The sequence below is a fragment of the Gobio gobio genome (assembly GCF_949357685.1).
Source record: "Gobio gobio genome assembly, chromosome: 17".
NCBI classification, from domain to species: Eukaryota; Metazoa; Chordata; class Actinopteri; order Cypriniformes; family Gobionidae; genus Gobio; species Gobio gobio.
In genome coordinates, this window is record NC_137110.1 from 33982717 (window position 1) to 34002597 (window position 19881).

The 19881-nt window shown below is 45.4% G+C and overlaps 1 protein-coding gene across 4 annotated transcripts in view; it reads left to right on the plus strand.

The window, feature by feature from the left end:
* Positions 1–1008: 1008 nt before the first annotated feature.
* The window catches only part of ppp1r12c (protein phosphatase 1, regulatory subunit 12C), a 31965-nt gene continuing 13092 nt past the window's right edge, over positions 1009–19881 (plus strand). The window contains exons 1-8 of one of the 4 annotated variants that reach the window (XM_079840848.1): positions 1009–1149; positions 1320–1495; positions 1932–2091; positions 8372–8502; positions 9481–9599; positions 10331–10490; positions 19109–19253; positions 19753–19827. In XM_079840848.1, coding sequence (XP_079696974.1) covers positions 1329–1495; positions 1932–2091; positions 8372–8502; positions 9481–9599; positions 10331–10490; positions 19109–19253; positions 19753–19827 — 957 coding nt within the window. In that variant the 5' untranslated portion in view covers positions 1009–1149; positions 1320–1328. Of the gene's footprint in view, positions 1211–1319; positions 1496–1931; positions 2092–8371; positions 8503–9480; positions 9600–10330; positions 10491–19108; positions 19254–19752; positions 19828–19881 lie in introns of all 4 variants that reach the window. The other 3 variants (XM_079840847.1, XM_079840846.1, XM_079840849.1) reach the window with 3 other exon arrangements.

Sequence of the window (19881 nt, forward strand, 5' to 3'; positions counted from 1 at the left end):
AATTTCAGGGTTATAAAAGAATGGCACGCTAACGTTTTTGTTGTCCCTAACCTCTGACATGAATAAGAGCAAGAAGAGCATTTTGAAACAATAACATGCATCTCATCGACATAAAACTCTCACGAGGAAATGCGCATGCGCGGGCAAAACTGCTGTGGGTAGGGTGAAAATGCAGCTCTGCGACTCACTTTTGAGGACGTTAGGACGTTGCAAAACAGTCCTGCACCTTGTTGAGGCCCTGTTATAAAGCACATACAAACAGTATTATTTCATTTAATATGAATAGTTAGTAGGTTACTACGATGTTTCTTTAGATATTTGACGATAATGACGCCCTGCTCTGGTCCACGATCTTCGTGAAGTAGTGGCGCGCGCGACCAAGTTGAGTCAGAGCAGCTTGCAGCGACATCTGATGGTGAAAATAATCACTATACGATTGCCTGTATGTTCGTCAGGCTTTTTTTTTGCAATGTATTTGCGGGTTGTTTTGAACGACCTGTAAAATGGGGACATTTCAAGGGACCGCTCCGGAAAACGCGTCTGGTGCATAGACCGTAAAAAAATATTGGTGGTGGTCACCTCAATGAAGAGGAAGCTTCATCTCAAGGACTGGCTGCTGTACATTCATTAACCACTAGATGGCACTGTAATCAATACTCCGAAACTTCGAATCTTTTCCTTCACGAGGCTTCATTTCTCCATCCCACAAATATAAAACACAATCACTTACACATATCTAACAATTGCAATATATCAGATAGCTCATGATATAGTTAACAAGACTAAGAATATTTTGAAAAAAGGAAAAAAAACTAAAAGCGTAAACACCTCATCTTACACAGAACTTGCCTGTCATTCTCTGCCTAAATTCCTCACATTGATTGAGCTGCAGCGTATTCATACAGATGTAAACTAAGAATGAAAAAGGGACATGCTAAAACATGACGTTTTTGAGGAATAATAATCATCCCTTGGGGTGTATAACCCCGGAAGCTGGCAAGGATCTCTGGCTGCTATGCCCTCTGCAGCCTGGAGGTGGAACTGTAGTTTTGATCTCTGACCTAAAGCCTTAAACGTCATGGCAATTACATAAAATCTTTTTCTGGTTCTTGAACTTTATTACTGGTCGTCGAAATCTCGGATCGGCAGGTATTTTTAGTGGGACAGAAGTGAGCGTTAATGACTGGTTATATGTTTTTAGTCACTTCCTGTGAGTGTGATGAGGAAGTGTAAACAGCGCGCATGGAGGGCGTGTCTGTGTCATATATGTTCCTAAAGCTGTGATCATGGCGATTTCTCTTTAAAATATGTGTCTTTAGTGCTGGATTATGGGGGACGCGGCGGTAGCGAAGCGTCGGGAGCAGCTGACGCGTTGGTCGGGCTCCAGTACAGACAGAGAGCCGGCGGTGCCGCGGAGTCGCTGGAGAGGAGAGACGATCACCCGAGCTCCTGATGGAGGCAGAACAGACACAAATGAGCAGCAGAAAAAAAACAGGTTTGGAGATTTATCACCAAGATAATGACAAAACCAGAGCACAGAGAACATTTTACTATTAATTAGTAATGTAGTTCATCGATGTAAACAAGCATTTCCGAATACAATCTGTTTCTGTGTTTCTCAGCTTAACTCTTTAATGAAGATCTCCAGATTTAGTTAGCTATTTTGGGTGTCAAGGACCATCTGCCATGCATTGGATTACTATCCTGTTAGAATGTGTTTCCTGATTAGTCCATTCTTAATGGATCAAAGAACCAGCACAATTTGAAAATATTGTTCTAGAGCTGATGGTTGCTGAAGCTAAATGTTACAGTTGCAGACACTCCTGAATTACACAATATTTGTCAAATCTTGTTACAATGTAACACTATAGTTTTTGAGGTGTCACAATTATGCCAACACCAATCCAGATAGCATGTCTCTCCTTTCTCAGGTTGCGGGTAAGATTTGAGAAGACTGCAGAGTTCCTAGCAGTGTGTGCTACTGGTGACACTGAGGAGGCAAACGAGATGCTGAGAGAAGTACGAGTAAAGAATGGAGATGACGATGTTGTCAACTGTGCCAATGCAGATGGAATAACAGCTTTACACCAGGTCAGAATTTTGCTGTATTTTCAATGGTTTGTTCACCCAAAAATTCTGTCATTAATTACTCACCCTCATGTCGTTCCTCATGTAAAATAGTCCATGTGACTGCAGTGGCTCAACCTAAATGTTATGAAGCGACGATAATACTTTTTGTTCACAAACCTAGCTATCACCAGACCAAGCTCAATTTAAGATTGAACATTAGTCTGGGGAATCTGCTACGTATTTTCTACTGCACAAGAGGTGTGATAAACGAGCATAAATTAAATGACTCTGTACGCAATTGGATAGTCCTTCAACCAATCAGACCACAAGAGGTGTAATCAATGGGCAACAACCCATCGCTTCTCTATCCGTCATCGTGTTAAACCCACCAATAGCATGCCAGGTGGATAAGCCAGTCTGTGATTGGTTCCTGCAAAAGTGTAACAGAAGCAGTAGAAATTAATGTACAGGTTTCCAGACTGAGTTGCAGGGCAAAATCAAATCGCCAGCAGATCAGGCTGGGCTTACCCAGTCTAGTCTTTACTACCTTTCCGGGCCTTGAAAGTTGCAATGACGTTGCTGCCTATGGCTGGTTCAGAAACCTCTCGGATTTCATAAAAAATATCCTAATTTGGTTTCGAAGATGAATGAAGGTCATACAGGTTTGGAACGACATGAGGTTGAGTAATTAATGACAGAATTTTCATTTTTGTGTGAACTAACCCTTTAAGCCATTTTATTGTCTTGTTAAAGTGAAAAGATAATTTTCCTGATGGCTCCATATTCATGCTGCAGTGCTTCTTTGCTACAATGGTTTTAGGACCTTTTCTTAACATTAAAATTAGCCCATGATTTACTCACCCTCAAGTTATCCTAGGTGTATATGAAATTCTTCTTTCAGACAAATACAATCGGAGTTATATTAAAAAATGTCCTGGCTCTTCCAAGCTTTATGATGGCAGTGAATGGCTGTTTCTGTCCAAAAAAAAGTGTTTCTATCCATCATAAAAGTAATCCATACGGCTCCGGGGGGTTAGTAAAGGCCTTGTGTAAGAATATTATCCATATTTAAAACTTTACAAACTGTAATCTCTAACTTCCGCTAACTGTTGTACGCGCGTTCACGAGAGACTGGCGTTCTAGCGTAGGACACAGGCGTAGCATAAGTTCCGGTGACAAACGCGGAAACGCCAAGGATAGAGCAAAACAAAAACTGGTTCTCACGAGAACTAACATATTCTCACCGGAGCGTCCTACGTCATACGCTGGAACGGAAGTCTCTCGTGATGATTAGCGGAAGTTAGTGAACTGGGTTTTTAAAAAAAATGTATTAGATTAGATTAGATTAGATTCAACTTTATTGTCATTACACAAGTACAAGTACAAGGCAACGAAATGCAGTTTAGGTCTAACCAGAAGTGCAATAGCAGCAAGTGCAGGATATACAACGTTTGCATAAGTGCAGGACATGGATATGTACTGAGTATATATAAATATGTCTATAAATAGAGAGATGGTTATTACTATAAACAGAATTTACAGGTGAATATGTACAGTGAATAATATACAGATGGTTAATACTATAAACAGAATTTACAGGTGGATATGTACTATGAATATAATATAATATACAGATGGCTATTACTATAAACAGAATTTTACAGATAGAGGTATACAATGATATGTTAGGCTAAAATTAGGAATATGGCAGTGGATTAAGGTAGTGCAATAAATTATGGACAGAAGCTATCCGAAAAAAAGTGTAAAGTGCAGTGGAAGTGATTGCATATTACAGTTAGAAGTACGGTGCAAAATACAAATGTAAACAGTAGGTACTGTAAATAACAGTCGGCAGTGCAAATGAGCATAATCCAGTTACGGTGTGGTAGTGCAAGATGAATAAGTAAACAGTTGTTACTGTAATAAAGAGTCGGTAGTGCAAATAACAAAGTGAAGGTGGATGTGAGGTAGGAGAGTTATCAGTATATGAGGGGAGTGGATCAGCGGGGGTTTGAGTTCAATAAAGAGACAGCTCTGGGGAAAAAACTGTTCTTAAGTCTGCTGGTCCTGGTCCGGTGGATCCTGAAACGCCTGCCGGAGGGCAGGAGAGAAAACAGTCTGTGGGCTGGGTGAGAGGAGTCCTTGAGGATGCTGCGAGCTCGATGCAGACAGCGTTTCCTCTGGATGTGCTCGATGGCAGGCAGTGGAGTCCCTGTGATGCGCTGGGCAGTTTTCACCACCCGCTGCAGTGCCTTGCGCTCCGCAACAGAGCAGCTCCCATACCACACTGCAACACAGTTGGTCAGGATGCTTTCTATTGCGCAGCGATAGAAGTTCACCAGGATGGCCGAGGAGAGCTGATTCTTCCTCAGTGTCCTCAGGAAGAAGAGGCGCTGGTGAGCCTTCTTGACCAGGCTGGAGGTGTTGGTCGTCCACGACATGTCCGCTGAGATGTGGATCCCCAGGAACTTGAAACTGGAGACACGTTCAACAGCCATTCCATTGATGTGGATGGTGTCGTGTGTGCCTCTTGGCTCCTTCCTGAAGTCCACGATGAGCTCCTTCGTTTTGGTGGTGTTGAGGAGCAGGTTATTTTCGGTGCACCATGTGGCCAGGTGCTGGATCTCCTCCCTGTAGGCAGTCTCATCGTTGTTGCTGATGAGCCCAATCACCGTTGTGTCGTCCGCAAACTTGACGATAGAATTAGATCCATACACAGGCTTGCAGTCGGAGGTGAAGAGGGAGTAGAGAAACGGACTTAGCACACAGCCCTGTGGTACACCAGTGTTGAGTGTGATGGATGTGGAGCAGGTGGATCCTGAACGAACATTCTGGGGTCTGTCAGTTAGGAAGTCCAAAATCCAGTTGCACATTGAGGTATTGATGCCCAGGTCTCCAAGTTTGGCTATTAACTTGGTTGGGATGACAGTGTTGAATGCTGAGCTGAAGTCAACAAACAGCATGCGTGCATAAGTGTTCTTATTGTCCAGGTGAGTGAGCACAGAGTGCAGTGCCATGGAAACGGCATCCTCTGTGCTCCTATTGCTGCGGTAGGCAAACTGGTGTGAGTCCAATGTGGATGGTAGAGAGTCTTTTAGGTGTTCCAGGACCAGCCGCTCAAAGCACTTCATGACGATGGGTGTGAGTGCTACAGGGCGGTAGTCATTAGGGCACCTCGGGTTAGAGTGTTTTGGCACTGGCACAATGGACGTGCGTTTGAAGCATGAAGGTACAGCTGCTTGGGCAAGAGACAGGTTGAAAATGTCTGTAAAAACCTCAGCGAGCTGCTCCGCACATGCCCTGAGAACACGACCAGGGATGTTGTCTGGTCCAGCAGCCTTGTGCGCGCTGATCCGGCTCAGTGACTTGCAGACATCTGTGGAGGAGAGTGTGATTGGTGGGTCAGCTGAGGGTTTGAGCTTGGTGGCAGTTTCTCTGTTGTCTCTTTCAAAGCGAGCATAAAAGTGATTTAGCTCGTTCAGGAAGTTGACATCAGTGGCTGCGGGGGTGGAGTGGGGGGGTTTGTAATCACTGATGGCCTGGATGCCCTGCCACATGCGTCGAGGGTCAGAGTTGGAAAAGTGACCCTCTATCTTTAGCTTGTAGCAGTGCTTGGCCTTTTTGATGCCCCTCTTCAGGTTAGCTCTGGATGCGCTGTAGGCTTGTGCATCTCCTGATCTGAAGGCAGTATTGCGTGACTTCAGCAGGAGTCGCACTTCCCTGTTCATCCATGGCTTCTGATTTGGGTATGTGGTGATCTGTTTCTGGGTTGTAACACTGTCAATGGTGGTATTGATATGATCCAATACAGAGGAGGTGTAGGAGTCAATGTCCGTGTGAGCGCCACTGGTGGCTTGAGAAGCAAACACACTCCAGTCTGTGTGTAGAAACCTTTCCTGGAGTGTGGAATCAACCCCCGCAGGCCACACCTTGATGGTCTTTACTGATGGCTTCACACGGTTGATGAGGGGTGAATATTTGGGGATGAGGAACAAAGAGATGTGGTCTGACTGTCCCAGGTGGGGGAGGGGTGTCGCAACGTAAGCACCAGCCATGTTTGTGTAAACATGGTCTAAGGTTTTGTTTCCTCTGGTGTGGCAGGAAACATGCTGGTGAAACTTGGGTAGCACTGACTTTAAGTTTGAATGATTAAAGTCACCTGCAACAATAAAAGCAGCTTCCGGGTGATCAGTCTGTTGTTTACTGATGGCTGCATGAAGTTCTTTCATAGCAAGCTTGGCATCAGCATCCGGGGGAATATAGGCTGCAGTTATAATGGTGGAAGTGAACTCTCGCGGCAGATAAAACGGTCTACATTTAACCATGAGAAACTCGAGGTTAGCTGAACAATGACTCCCAACAATAGCAGAGTTTGTGCACCAGGCTTTGTTAATGTAAATGCACAATCCACCACCTCTGGTCTTACCGGAGCCATCTAATGTTCTATCCGCCCGGAGTGTGTGGCATCCCGCTAGCTCAATAGCGGTGTCCGGTATTCCGCCGTTTAGCCAGGTTTCCGTGAAGATTAGGACGTTACAGTTCAAAAGTTTCTTACTGTGTGTGATGCTGAGTCGAATCTCCTCCATTTTGTTCACTAGCGACCGTACATTGGCAAGGAAAATACTGGGTAAAGAGAGCCGATGTGGGGTAAGCTTTAGCTTTAGCCTTAGCTTAGCTCTCAGACCACCGCGTATTCCCCGCCTTTGTTTACGATCTCGGCGCCGCCTGCGAGCACTTCCGCCCGGCCGGGCAGAGTGCATAGCCTCGGGTGTTCTAGCGATCTCAGGAAGGCAGTATACTGTTGTCTGAGGTCAACGTATGACGTTGGCGCAATTTTTACATTAAAAAACATCATAATGAATAAGTATAGGTTATCTATCCTGGTTTTGAGCTTAGCTCTTGAAACGCTCAGTTTTTATGGGCGTGCCGCATTGAAGACTTGGAAGTAAACACCCACTGCCATAATTGGATAAAAGTTTTGCATATTATAATGAGCTTCGGCTCCCCAGTCATTACATGTGAGGAATTGTTTTGAAAACTTCCAATGTGGAGAAACGGCAACTGGAATGAGATGTTTGTATCTGATCATGAATCGCAGGACAATGAACCAACAACACCTTAAATACAAAGGATACTCCAGCCTGTGAAAGTGTGGAAGTTATGTTTAGTTAGACACGTACATAATCAGTAGATATCAAACGTAATGCAATACTATCACATATAAAAAATTTTTTTTACTCGCATAATTGTTGCATCATTCCTGTCAGATCCAGAAGCCACAACATTGTTTTTTAATCTAATTCTGTCTGAAAATCCAGTATCTTGTTTACAAACAAATTTGGGGGAAATCAAGAGAACAAATGCAATGTCTTCCCCACGTGAACTGGATCTTCATCAAAAATAAAGTTCAACCATGCATTTTGGAATCCGAAGGAAGCTTGTTTGAAACATGCCATAAGCTTTATTGCTTGGAAGTTCGATCCGGTTTAGCTTCGCGTAGGCCTATGTTATTTATCTAGCATGCCAGGCACGAATCTGTGGTCGGGGCTACAGAATTAGGCGTTCGTCTTCTTCGGTTAAGGTGGCTTTTCACTGAACTCTGACGTCACAGGTAAGCACATTCGCAGATCAATAATTTGCTGAGCCAGCTGTCAATAAAAGCTTTTCTTTGACTTTTCTTTGAAGTTTTCTGCTCAAAAATTTAGAGGATATTCTTATGTTAAGATGACCTTTTATATACCAAAAGCTCAAGGGAAAGTTGATTTCACTTTGCTTCAGAAGGCCTTTATTAACCTTATGGATTACTTTTATGATGTATAGATACACTTTTATGGATTTCAAAACAGAAACAGCATTCACTGCCATTATAAAGCTTGGAAGAGCCAGGACATTTTTTTATTTAACTCTGATTGTATTCGTCTAAAATAAAAATTTCATAAACATCTAGGATGACTTGGGGGGGAGTAAATTATGGGCTAATTTTCATTTTTGGGTTTACCCTTTAAGTAACATAAACCAACATGGTTGGTTTTATGTTTTAGAGTCTTACTTTTGATTTATTTACCCAAAGTAGTACAGAATTTTAACATTGTTTATTGGCCATATAACATAGGCTATAAATAATTATGGACAATATGATGGCCAAAAGTTGTCCAAAAGTACATTTCTTTCTTGTTTGAGAAGCCAGTTTCAGTCAGATATACATCATAATAGGGAAGACTATTACAAAATCTGTTTCATTCTATCTTTAATGTTGGTGCATTTCTATAAAAATCTGATTGTACATGGTGTTCTTTCCCAGGCCTGCATCGATGGCAGTATGGAGATGGTGGCATTTCTTCTGTCTCAGGGTGCCAAAGTTAACCAGGTGGACAGTGAGGGTTGGACTCCTCTTCATGTGGCTGCATCCTGTGGAAACCTGGAGATAACAGAGTATGACTAAATTTAATGAATACGTGTTTAGATTGAGTCTGCCCAAGGTTTTCTATTATGTTTAGCAATTAGCTAGCTTTGAGATTGTGTTGAGTGTGATTGAAATATGCTATGAGATTTAATATATTTTTTCTTATTACTTCATTATTCATTAAGTTCTTATTACTTCATTATTATGCCATTATTATAAACCATTATTATTATGACTATGAATCAGTTAATTTAACTATCTGTGATGTTGTGATTTAAATGCACCTAATATTAAAATGTGTAGTCATTCATTGTTTTTAGATAAATGTAGAAAAATTAAAAACATTAGCATCTTGTTACCAAGTACTTTTAAGGCCATAAACCCATTATAAAACTACTTACATTTGCTATTATATTTAAATAAATAATTATACAAAACGTTAGTTAAAAACAGTGTATCTATTATTTTTTATGCAAGGATTTCTCCTCTCAATATGATTTAATGGACCAATCACACTTTCACTTATACCTACCTGGCTCAATATCTGAGATGTACACGTTACTGGTAGAATCAACCAGGTTAGCCAGACAGAGACTGCAACAAGTGGGTGTCCTAAATGTGGGTTTTGGCAAAACATTCCGCCAGAATTCGACTCTCTCGTCAAAGCACGTACGGCCATTGCCAGAAGCCAGTGATTTCAGTTTATAAAGTTTTAAATATAAATTTTTCTTTCAAAAACCCATTGCTTTTCTCATGAGGCATTTATTAACCCACTGCTGTCGTATGGATTGTTTTTATGATGGCTGGATGCACTTTTTGGAGCTTCAAGAACTCTGTTATGAACCCCATTAGCATGTATTATACTGTGCTTATTTAATGGAACAGTCACTCAGACATTGTCTGCACACACAACACTACAATCTTTGTGGACTACAAACTTTTCTGACTGCTGTAAACTTTTAGGCTCATTCCAGAGTTCACAATGTAAGATTACATTTGTGTTTCAGATTTCTGCTCCACCATGGTGCATCTCTCTGTTCTGTGAACTGTGATGGTGATATACCACTGGACATTGCAGAGGATGAGGCCACAGAGACACTGCTGCAGGAACACACGTTAACACTGGGTTAGACAACACAACATACAGTATGAGATGTCACATCATGAATCTAATTGTATAAAAATCAATAGTGTAGAGGTAGCAGAAATTAAAGCCTGACACATTTATTAAGAATAATCATCCAATTCAAGTTGGTTGGAGTAGTAATGTATAGTAATGTAAAGCACAAATGTCCGCACCCTGAAGTTATTCAACAAGCTTTTGACCTCTCTGAGTCAAAAAGTCACCTGACGAAGACCTTAATGTATAGAGTAAACTAAAAATATAGTTTACTCAAAAAATTAGATTTACTTACTCTCATGTCCTTCCAAAACTGTATGACTATTATTAATAAATATATTTTTAGAAATTATTTTAAATATACATTTTACATTTGGTTACCAAGTCAGTGCTAACCAAAACTGTTTGATTACCAACATTTTCAAAATAAGTAATGAGAACAGAATTTTCATTTTTTGGAAGACTATCCCCTTAATGTGCAGGCTCAAATCAAAGAAAAAAAAGGCATTTTTACACAATGTATTATGTAACTTTTAAAAAATATATATATTTACCCTATATTCATTCACACATAACTTGATTAGTACATTTACATTCAATTCATTTTTCCAAACCCACTCAAACTCAAATTCAGTAGGTAGTTCTCCTCAGAGAATCTTGCATATTTTGTTGTTTTATGCAGAAGTGTAGGAGATATACACTTATCTATGTTACATAATCAGTCCATCTCTCATCAGGCATGGATGTGGAAGCAGCTAAGCGAGCAGAAGAGGAGTGGATCATGCAAGATGCCCGCCATTGGCTCACAGATGGGCTACCTGCGAATATTTGCCACCCCCGGACTGGTGCTACTCCCTTACATGTAGCAGCAGCTAAAGGATATTTGGAGGCCATTAAGTAAGTGTGAATGCAAACAGGAAATGTGAAAAATCCAAAATTTTCATTCATATGGTGGTAACATGTTATAATGCAAATTTTTTTTTTAAATAGTCTTATTCTCAGCAGAGATTTTTACTTAGACTACTAGTATCTCAGTGATTTAATGAATTTTGTAGTGTTTGATATGTCTCAAACCCTAGGGACCAATCCACCCTTATTTGAACAGTTTAATACCCATTACTCATGCAAGGTATTCCACCACGCCATTGGGAAGTTCTCTGTTCACAGAATATCCATTGTTTATTTTCTGTCTCTGTGCAAAGTGTAGAATGAGTGGAGGCTTGTGGCAATGTACTTCCAGCACTGTTTCCATTACATTGAGCTGTTTAGAGCAGAAGTCACATCAGCTTCTTGAGATACCACTGCTCAATATCTCAACTTGACTGAAGAGAAAAAGAATGGTCATGGTTTAGAGATTGTTGCAGGTGTACAGTGTGCAGAAGTCGGCAACTTTTTGCTGAGTCAATAGCTACAGACCTCCTAATTTCATGTGGCCCTCAGATTAGCTCAAGAACAGTGCGTAGAGAGCTTCATGGAATGGGTTTCCATGGCCGAACAGCTGCATCCAAGCCTTACATCACCAATTGCAATGCAAACTGTCGGATGCAGTGGTTTAAAGCACGCTGCTACTGGACTCTAGAGCAGTGGAGACATGTTCTCTGGAGTGACAAATCACGCTTCTCTGTCTGGCAATCCGATGGATGAGTCTGAGTTTGGCGGATGTCAGGAGAACGTTACTTGCCTGACTAAAATGTGCCAAGTGTAAAGTTTGGTGGAATGGAGATTATGGTGTGGGGTTGTTTTTCTGAGGTTGGGCTTGGCCCCTTAGTTCCAGTGAAAGGAACGTCTCGGTTACGGATGTAACCCTCATTCCCTTTCGTTCAGTCACTACGACATAACGTTAGTGACTAACGAATGGGGGTCCCAATATAATCCCGCCACTCAGCTGTCTTCCAGTGCCCTGCGTAAGTGTGAGTACCCTGTCGTAAGACTAGTACGGACGAAGGACTCCCACTTATCACAGGAATACCAAGGTACACTGGGATGCATATTCCAGTGAGGAAATGCCAAGATGCCTACCCGTAGGGAGGACTTAAGAGTACACATATGACCCGCTAGGGGCTGCATATGGAAAACTCTAGGGTACCAGCCGAAGGTGGATTTTTAACCCTAGGGGTGGCAGGGACTTGCCAAGGGAAAGACACCTGCTCACTGCGGAGGCTTACGGTGGAAATACACGTGTGGGGGTCGCCGGAGGGGAACCATGCACACGGGGCACCTGGCCGGACACGAGGGTCTGGGCTTGCTTAGAGGGCAGACACACAGGTATCGGCGTAAGCAGTGCTGGAGGGACTCAGGGCTCTCGGGGAGCTCACCTGAGGAAGATATTGCACGTATCCAGTCCGAGGAGTGGAATGGCGAGCAAGCGAAGACACCTGAGCCTGGCCCATTACCGGCCCCTCGGGGGGGCGAGTACATAGTCGGACACTGGCTCCACTCGGAGATTGTAGAATCTGGCGAATGTGTTAGGTGTCGCCCAGCCTGCAGCTCTGCAGATGTCTGTTAGCGAGGCGCCATGCGCTAAAGCCCAAGAGGAGGCGACACTCCGAGTGGAGTGAGCCCGAACCCCAAGGGGACATGGTCGACCTTGCTGCTGGTAAGCCAAAACAATGGTGTCCACTATCCAGTGAGACAGCCTTTGCTTTGAGAGAGCACTTCCCTTCCGCTCTCCACCATAACAGACAAAGAGCTGGTCTGAGGTCCTGAAACACTGCGTCATGTCTACGTCAGCGCGGAGAGCGCGTACTGGACAGAGCAGTGCCAAGGCTGGGTCTGCCCCCTCCACGGGCAGCGCTTGCAGGTTCACCACCTGGTCTTTGAACGGAGTGGTGGGAACCTTGGGCACATATCCAGGCCGGGGTCTCAGGATCACGTGAGAGTTAGCCGGCCCGAATTCCAGGCACGCTTCGTCAACCGAAAATACCTGCAGGTCCCCGACCCTCTTAACGGAGGCCAATGCGGTCAGAGCTGTCTTCATCGACAGGAACTTAATATCAACCGACCTCAAGGCTCAAAGGGAGGCCTCTGCAGAGCACTTAAACTCCTGAGAGGTCCCAAGACGGTACGAGAGGAGAGCGAGGAAGATTCAGACTCCTCGCCCCCCTGAGGAACCTGATGATCAGGTCGTGCTGACTTACCTTTTTGTTCTCCAAAAGATTGTGGTGGGCAGATATTGCGGCCACATAAACTTTGAGGGTGGAGGGAGACAGCCTTCGCTCCAACCCCTCTTGGAGAAACGAAAGCACGGACCCGATCGGGCATTTCCAGGGGTCTTCTAGGCGAGAAGAGCACCAGGTGACGAAGAGGTTCCACTTCAATGCATAGGCATGCCGAGTGGACTCTGCCCTAGCGGAAGTGATGGTGGCGACCACCGTAGGTGGCAGGCCACTCAACCTGCCGCGTCCCATCCAGGAGCCACACATGGAGGTTCCACAGATCGGGACGCAGGTGCCATAGGGTGCCCCGTCTCTGAGTGAGGACTCTCAGAGGAATAGGCCAGGGAGGGGCTGTCGCAAGGAGTATGAGTTCGGGGAACCAGGTCTGGCCGTGCCAGTACGGGGCGACCAGAAGGACCTGCTCCTTGTCCTCCCTGATCTGCACAAGAGCTGTGCGAGTAGGCTCACTGGGGAGAACGCATATTTGCGTAGGCCCCGCGGCCAGCTGTGCGCCAGAGCATCCGTGCCAAGCGTGCCCTCGTCAGGGAATAGAACAGGCAGCAGTGGGAAGAGTCGTGGGAGGCAAACAGATCTACCTGTGCGTCCCCGAACTGTTCCCAAATCAGCTGGACCGTCTGGGGATGGAGTCTCCATTCTCCCGGGAGAGGCTGAAACCGCGAGAGCTCGTCGGCTGCGAGGTTCAGGACTCCCGGAATATGGACAGCACGAAGGAACCTCAGGCGCTTCTGACTCCATAAAACGAGATGGTGGGCGAGTTGAGACATACGGCGGGAGCGTAGACCGCCCTGGCGGTGGTTGATGTACACTACTACGGCCATGTAGTCTGTCCGGACAAGCACATGTTGACCCTTCAGCAACGCTCGGAAGCGGTGCAGGGCGAACCGTACTGCCAGCAACTCGAGGCAATTGACATGCAGAAGGCGCTGAGGTCCTGTCCAGGAGCCCGCGGCTGCTTGTCCATTGCACATGGCACCCCAGCCCGTGGCAGAGGCATCCGTCGATACGACAACATGCCTGGAAACTCGTTCTAAGGGCACACCGGCCCATAGAAAACTGAGGTTCGACCACGGGGTGAGCGTCTGTAAGCAGGCCCGAGTCACTTGGACCCGGAGCATGCCAGACTGCCATGCCCATCTCGGGACTCGATCGCGAAGCCAATGCTGAAGCGGTCTCATATGAAGCAATCCGAGCGGCGTCACCGCGGCTGCAGATGCCATATGCCCCAGGAGCCTCTGAAATAGTTTCAGTGGAACCGCACTCTTGCTCTCGATTTGACGGAGACAAGTCAGCAGAGACTGCGCGCGCTCGCTCGAAAGCTGCGCGCATATGGCGACCAAGTCGATGTCCATACCGAGAAAAGAGATCCTCTGCGCTGGGCAGAGTTTGCTCTTCTCCCAGTTGACCCGAAGGCCCAGACGGGCTAGGTGTTGGAGCACCCGATCTCTGTGTCCGCAAACCTGCTCTCGAGAGTGGCCCAGTATGAGCCAGGCATCGAGGTAGTTCAGGATGCGAACCCCGTGCTGCCGTAGGGGCGCAAGGGCTGCCTCGGCAATCTTCGTAAAGACGCGAGGGGACAGAGAGAGCCAGAATGGGAGGACCGCGTACTGACATGCCCGCCCCTCGAAAGCAAACCGTAGAAACGGCCTGTGTCGAGGAAGGATGGAGACATGGAAGTAGGCGTCCTTCAGGTCGATCGCTGCAAACCAATCGTGAGGACGAACGCATTCGAAAAGGCGTTACGCAGTCAACATCTTGAACGGAAGCTGGTGAAGGGATCGGTTCAAGATGCGAAGGTCCAGGATTGGTCGTAACCCACCGATTTTCTTGGGTACAATGAAGTAAGGGCTGTAGAACCCCGACTTCATTTCGGCCGGAGGGACAGGCTCGATCGCACCCTTCGCAAGCAGGGATGGGGACACCAGTTCTTTCCAAGTGCGCCAGCCCGGGGGCCAGCAGCAGAAGGATTTTCCGCCCGGCCCTCCACCGGGGGAAGGAGAGGCCCTGCTACCATCCACTGGAAAGACCTGGGACCCATCTCTGAGTTGTCCACCTCCAGCCTGGCGTTTAACCAGGCTGGGGAGCTGACTGGGCGTCATCCTCAACCACCTCCATGGCCGAGCCCAGGTGAAGGCTGCTGCTGGGGCCGGGCGGGAGGAGGGAGGGCGCCCTCGGCGGCGAGCGGACTGAGGCGACTGAGCCGGCGGCTGGGTGCAGCAGCTGGCCGCCGGGGCAGTACATGTTACAGCCTCAGTCTGCTCTAGGGCGGCCGAGAACCGTTGGGTGCAGTTCTCAGCCGCGCCGCCGAAGAGGCCAGCCTGGGATGTGGGCGAGTTGAGGAGGCGGGCTCACTCAACCCCCCACATCACCAGGTAAGGCCAGGTGTTTCTCCCGGACCACAGCTGTGGACATCGCCCGACCGAGGGAGCGTGTGGCCACCTTCACCGCCCAGAGGGCGGGAACAGTGGCGGCACGCAGCTCATAGAAGAGCCCTGGGTCGGCTCCACCCTTGCGCATGTGCAAAGGGGCGGCGGCCTGCCCCGTAGCTCTGCAGGACCACGCCACGAAGTAGACGAGCCCACAGGCTTTGGGAGGGTGCTTAGGACAGCCACACCACGCCACGTCAAAGCCCTCTGTGGACACCGTAGTGCGCAACAGAGAGTTCAACAGTGGGGGGAGGGGGCCCCAGTGTACCCTTAGGCCGCAGAGAAGGCGGAGGAGGCCACCAAACGGTCGCGGGAAGCACGGGGACTTCCGGGACTGCGTGATCTCCTCATGCACCTCGGGAGCGAAAGGCATTGGGGGCGGATTGGGGGCGGGGCCCAACAGCTGTCAGGTGTCTCCCCCAAAAACCAATCGCGCAACCACGAGCACTCGCGACTGGGCGGAGCTCCACACCAGCGCGAGACTCGCGGCTGCCCGAGATAACATGGCTGTCAACTTTAGGTCGGATCAGGCAGCGCTGACACACCCGGAGGCGGAGCACAACCTAATCGTCATCCCCAAAGGACTCCAGCCCACCTTGGGATGCGGCGATCGACATCTCACTGCTATCTGGAGTGTGAACGAAACGAACGAGGCGTCAGAGACGGGCCGCTGTTTCAGTCCAACACGCGGGAGGCGATGTGCGAGAGGGGGCGTGGCCCGAGGACCACGCACCGCCCTCAGGTCACTCTGGCCACCAGCCAAAGTACCATCTCACTCGGGGACGGTAGAGTGGGGTGTGGCAGAGGGGACTCTCTCCTCACGGAGGTCATTGAGTCTCGACCGCGACATTGCGGTGGTCACGTTCCCGCAATGGAAACATGACACATCCACAAACACTGCCCGAACGTGCTGAAGCCCAAACACGTCGAGCAGTGAAAGTGCCCATAGACAGCAACGGAGATCGATTGCACCTGGAAGTGCACGGGCGAGCCGTCTTGAAAAAGACGTGCCATGCGCAAGCTCTTTTTGTGAGAGGAAGCCTCGCAGTCGATGCCGAAGCGCCCAGGGAAATACACACCAGCCGTCTAGCAGACAACTGCACAGATCAGCAGGCAGGAAGTATGCGATCACTGGAACGCGCCGTCACACCAACACCGACTGGAAAGCCGCTCGTCTCGAAGAGGCTGACAGAGTCTCAGAAGGCTTGTGAGGAGTGAAGAGGTAGGTACTCTTGGCTCCGAAAGCAGAAACATAATGCGATATTGCCACGTACTTCCTTTTATACTCACGCGGTGAGGCGGAGTTACGGATGCAAATTCCGCATGCCCCATGGCATTGGCACGCCATGGGGCGTTTTCTTAAAGCTTGAAGATGATAGGCTTCTAAGCGAAACCCCCATTTGTTAGTCACTAACGTTACGTCATAGTGACTGAACGAAAGGGAACTCTTTATGCTTCAGCATGCCAAAACATTTTGGACAATTTCATGCTCCCAACTTTGTGGGAACAGTTTGGGATGGCCCCTTCCTGTTCCAACATGACTACACACCAGTGCACAAAGCAACGTCCATAAAGACATGGATGAGGAACTTGGAGGAACTTAACTTGAATGCACAGGGTCCTGACCTCAACCCAATAGAACACCTTTGGGATGAATTAGAGCGGACATTGCAAGCCAGGCTTTCTCATCCAACATCAGTGCCATCAGTGACCTCACAAATGCGCTTCTAGAAGAATGGTAAAAAATTCCCATAAACACACTCCTAAACTTTGTGGAAAGCCTTCCCAGAAGAGTTTAAGATGTTATAGCTGCAAAGGGTGGGTAACTTCATATTAAACCCTACGGATTAAGAATGGGATGTCATTACAGTTCATGTGCACGTAAAGGCAGACATCCCAAAACTTTTGGCAGTATAGTGTATATAGGCAACCCACAATGCTTTTGGGAGAATGTCCTTTGGGCAGATGAAACAAAACTGGAGCTTTTTGGCAAGACACAACTTTTCAACACTTGAATCTGTGCAAGGCAAAATGAAGTCTCAAAACTATCAAGGAATAGTTTGTACTGTTTGTAGTGTATTGCCGAGCATCAGAAAGCTCTGTCTCAGTCACAGCTCATGGGTCCTCTAACAGGGTAGTCACTCAAAACATGCTGCTGGTAACACCCAAGAATGGCTGAGAACAAAACACTGGACTGTTCTGAAGTAGCCTTCTGTGAGCCCTGATCTGAATCCCATCAAACATCTATGGAAAGAGTTGAAACATGCTGTCTGGAGAAGCCGCCTACCCAACCTGAGACAGCTGGAGAAGTTTGCTCACGAAGAGTGGGCCAAAGTACCTGTCAACAGAAGCTACAGAAATCGCTTGTTTGCACTGATTGCTTCTAAAGACTGCAACAAAATATTAGGTTACGGGTCCCATTATTTTTGTCCATGCCATTTTCAGTTGTTTTATTATTTAAAATAACCTGTTCAAACAACAATATCAAAAATCCAAAGCAAATTATGTTTTTATTTACTATTAAATATGGAATAAAAAATGATGGATTCTAATTACTTTTGTTACTTCAGAAAAGATTGTGAGTTCTTTTTTCATGGGTACCAACAAATCTGTCCACGTCTGTATGAGGTAGCCTATTTGTAATAATTATAGCCTAAAAGTGGAAAATTATTATTATTATTATTATTATTAATAAACATATATATTACTTGTTATTCTAAGCTCTACAATATTACATTTTTGGTAAAGAGTTAAACATTTTCAAATCCTTTGTCATTAAATAACAAGCAATGGGAATAGTTGTGTAAATTCATTGGTGAAAAAAAAGAACATTTTAAGGTCCTTAAACTTCTGCCCCCAGTTTCACAGACAAGGCTTAAGCTAGTCCCAGACTAAAATGCATATTTGAGCTGTTTTAACTGAAAGCAACTTGCACTGACCTATCTTAAAATAGGTCAGTGCCATTGTTTTGTCTCCAGATGCACACCAGTAATGTTGTTTCTAAGGCACGTTTAAAAAACGTTGTTTAGATGTCCTAATTGAACTAAGGCCTAATCCTGGCTTAATCTAAGACATGTTTGTGAAACCGGGCCTTGGAATCCTAAAATGTTATTATTTTAGTTTTAATTATAATTTAGTTACTGTTTTTTTTTTTAGTGGAAGCTTGTTTCATAAATAAGAGGCTGTTATCTGTTGTCATCTGTGGTCTTTCAGAAACACGTAGTGGGTGTTAGATGCAGGTTCCCTGAGTGCAAATGCTTGTGCTTACACTGCTCTAAGCATGGTATCAGCTGAGAAAAAAAGACTTTTCTGTGTATTAATAATAAATATCTAATTAAACGGGTCTTCAGTAGTCATTTGCATAGAATTTTGGACTGATTTCTCACCACTGGTTCTACACAAATACACATATATTTTGGATTCAAAATGTAGGTTTTGTTTATTTTATTTTTTGGAAGTTGCCTGCAAAATCCACTTTATCAGAAAAGGGGGCATTTCTTAGATTATTAATTTTACTTTCTAATTTTATTTTCTTCATAATGTAATTAAAAAAAAAGTAACTATAAATGGTTTAAAACATTAATAGTAGCAACATTTTTCCTTGTGCAGAAACCGCTGTTCTCAGCATCTATTCATAATTTATGATAATCTATATCACAAATTAGACTTAACTAATACCTCACATTCTGTGACTGAAAATAACTGAAAAATTAACCACTTTCCCCTTAATATTCATTGTGTGATTTTCAGTTATGTGCAATGCATACTGTGCATATCTGTTGACATCTAAAATAACGTGTTTTTGTGTTACATTACCCTTTTAAAATGCTCACTAGGTTTTGGAACAGAGTGTGTCTTTACATTATATTGAACACACAGTTGACTTAATACTGCTTTCATTCTCTCTCTCTCTCAGATTGTTATGTCAGTGTGGTCTGGATGTGAGTACTAAAGACTATGATGGCTGGACTCCTCTCCATGCTGCGGCTCACTGGGGTCAAAGTGAGGCGTGCCGTCTGCTTGCTGAGCAGCTGTGTGACATGGAGGCCCATAGTAATGGGGTGAGTGATAGAGGGATAGAGTGCACTGATTGAGAACAAATGTGCTAAACGTATTTTAGCAGCAAATTCTGTTTGCTTATAACTGTTGTTTATGAGAAACAAAGCTGTCTTCATCAGACAGGTATAATGGTCAAATCCTCCATTGGGCCACATTTATATTTCAGGACTATTCTTATTTTTATGTGCTCTACTCAGTTCATATCAAGAAATGTGGTAACAATAGCCAATATACTGTAATCAAACAGTACACAGAAATGTAACATAGTTCTAAATGGTGAAAGTCAAAGCAATAGAATAGCAATAGAAAGAAATAAGGGCAGAGGGCTCATGCGCTCTTAAAGGAAGAGGAAGTGTGGAGCTACTGTTCTGTGTCAAAATGCACCACAGTTCTGCAGGCAGCAGCAGCACTGCAGTTAGCCATAATTCTGTTTCATAATGTGTGTGTGGGTGTGCATGCATGTTTGGGAAATGATTTTTTGTTGTTTGTTTGTTTTTTAAGGGTCAGACTCCATTTGATGTGGCGGACGAGAGTGTTGTGTCTTTACTAGAAGAGCTGTCACAAAGACAGGCTAATGTGAGAACACACACAGACACACAACTCTATCTAAACCAATCAGTCATTTTAGAC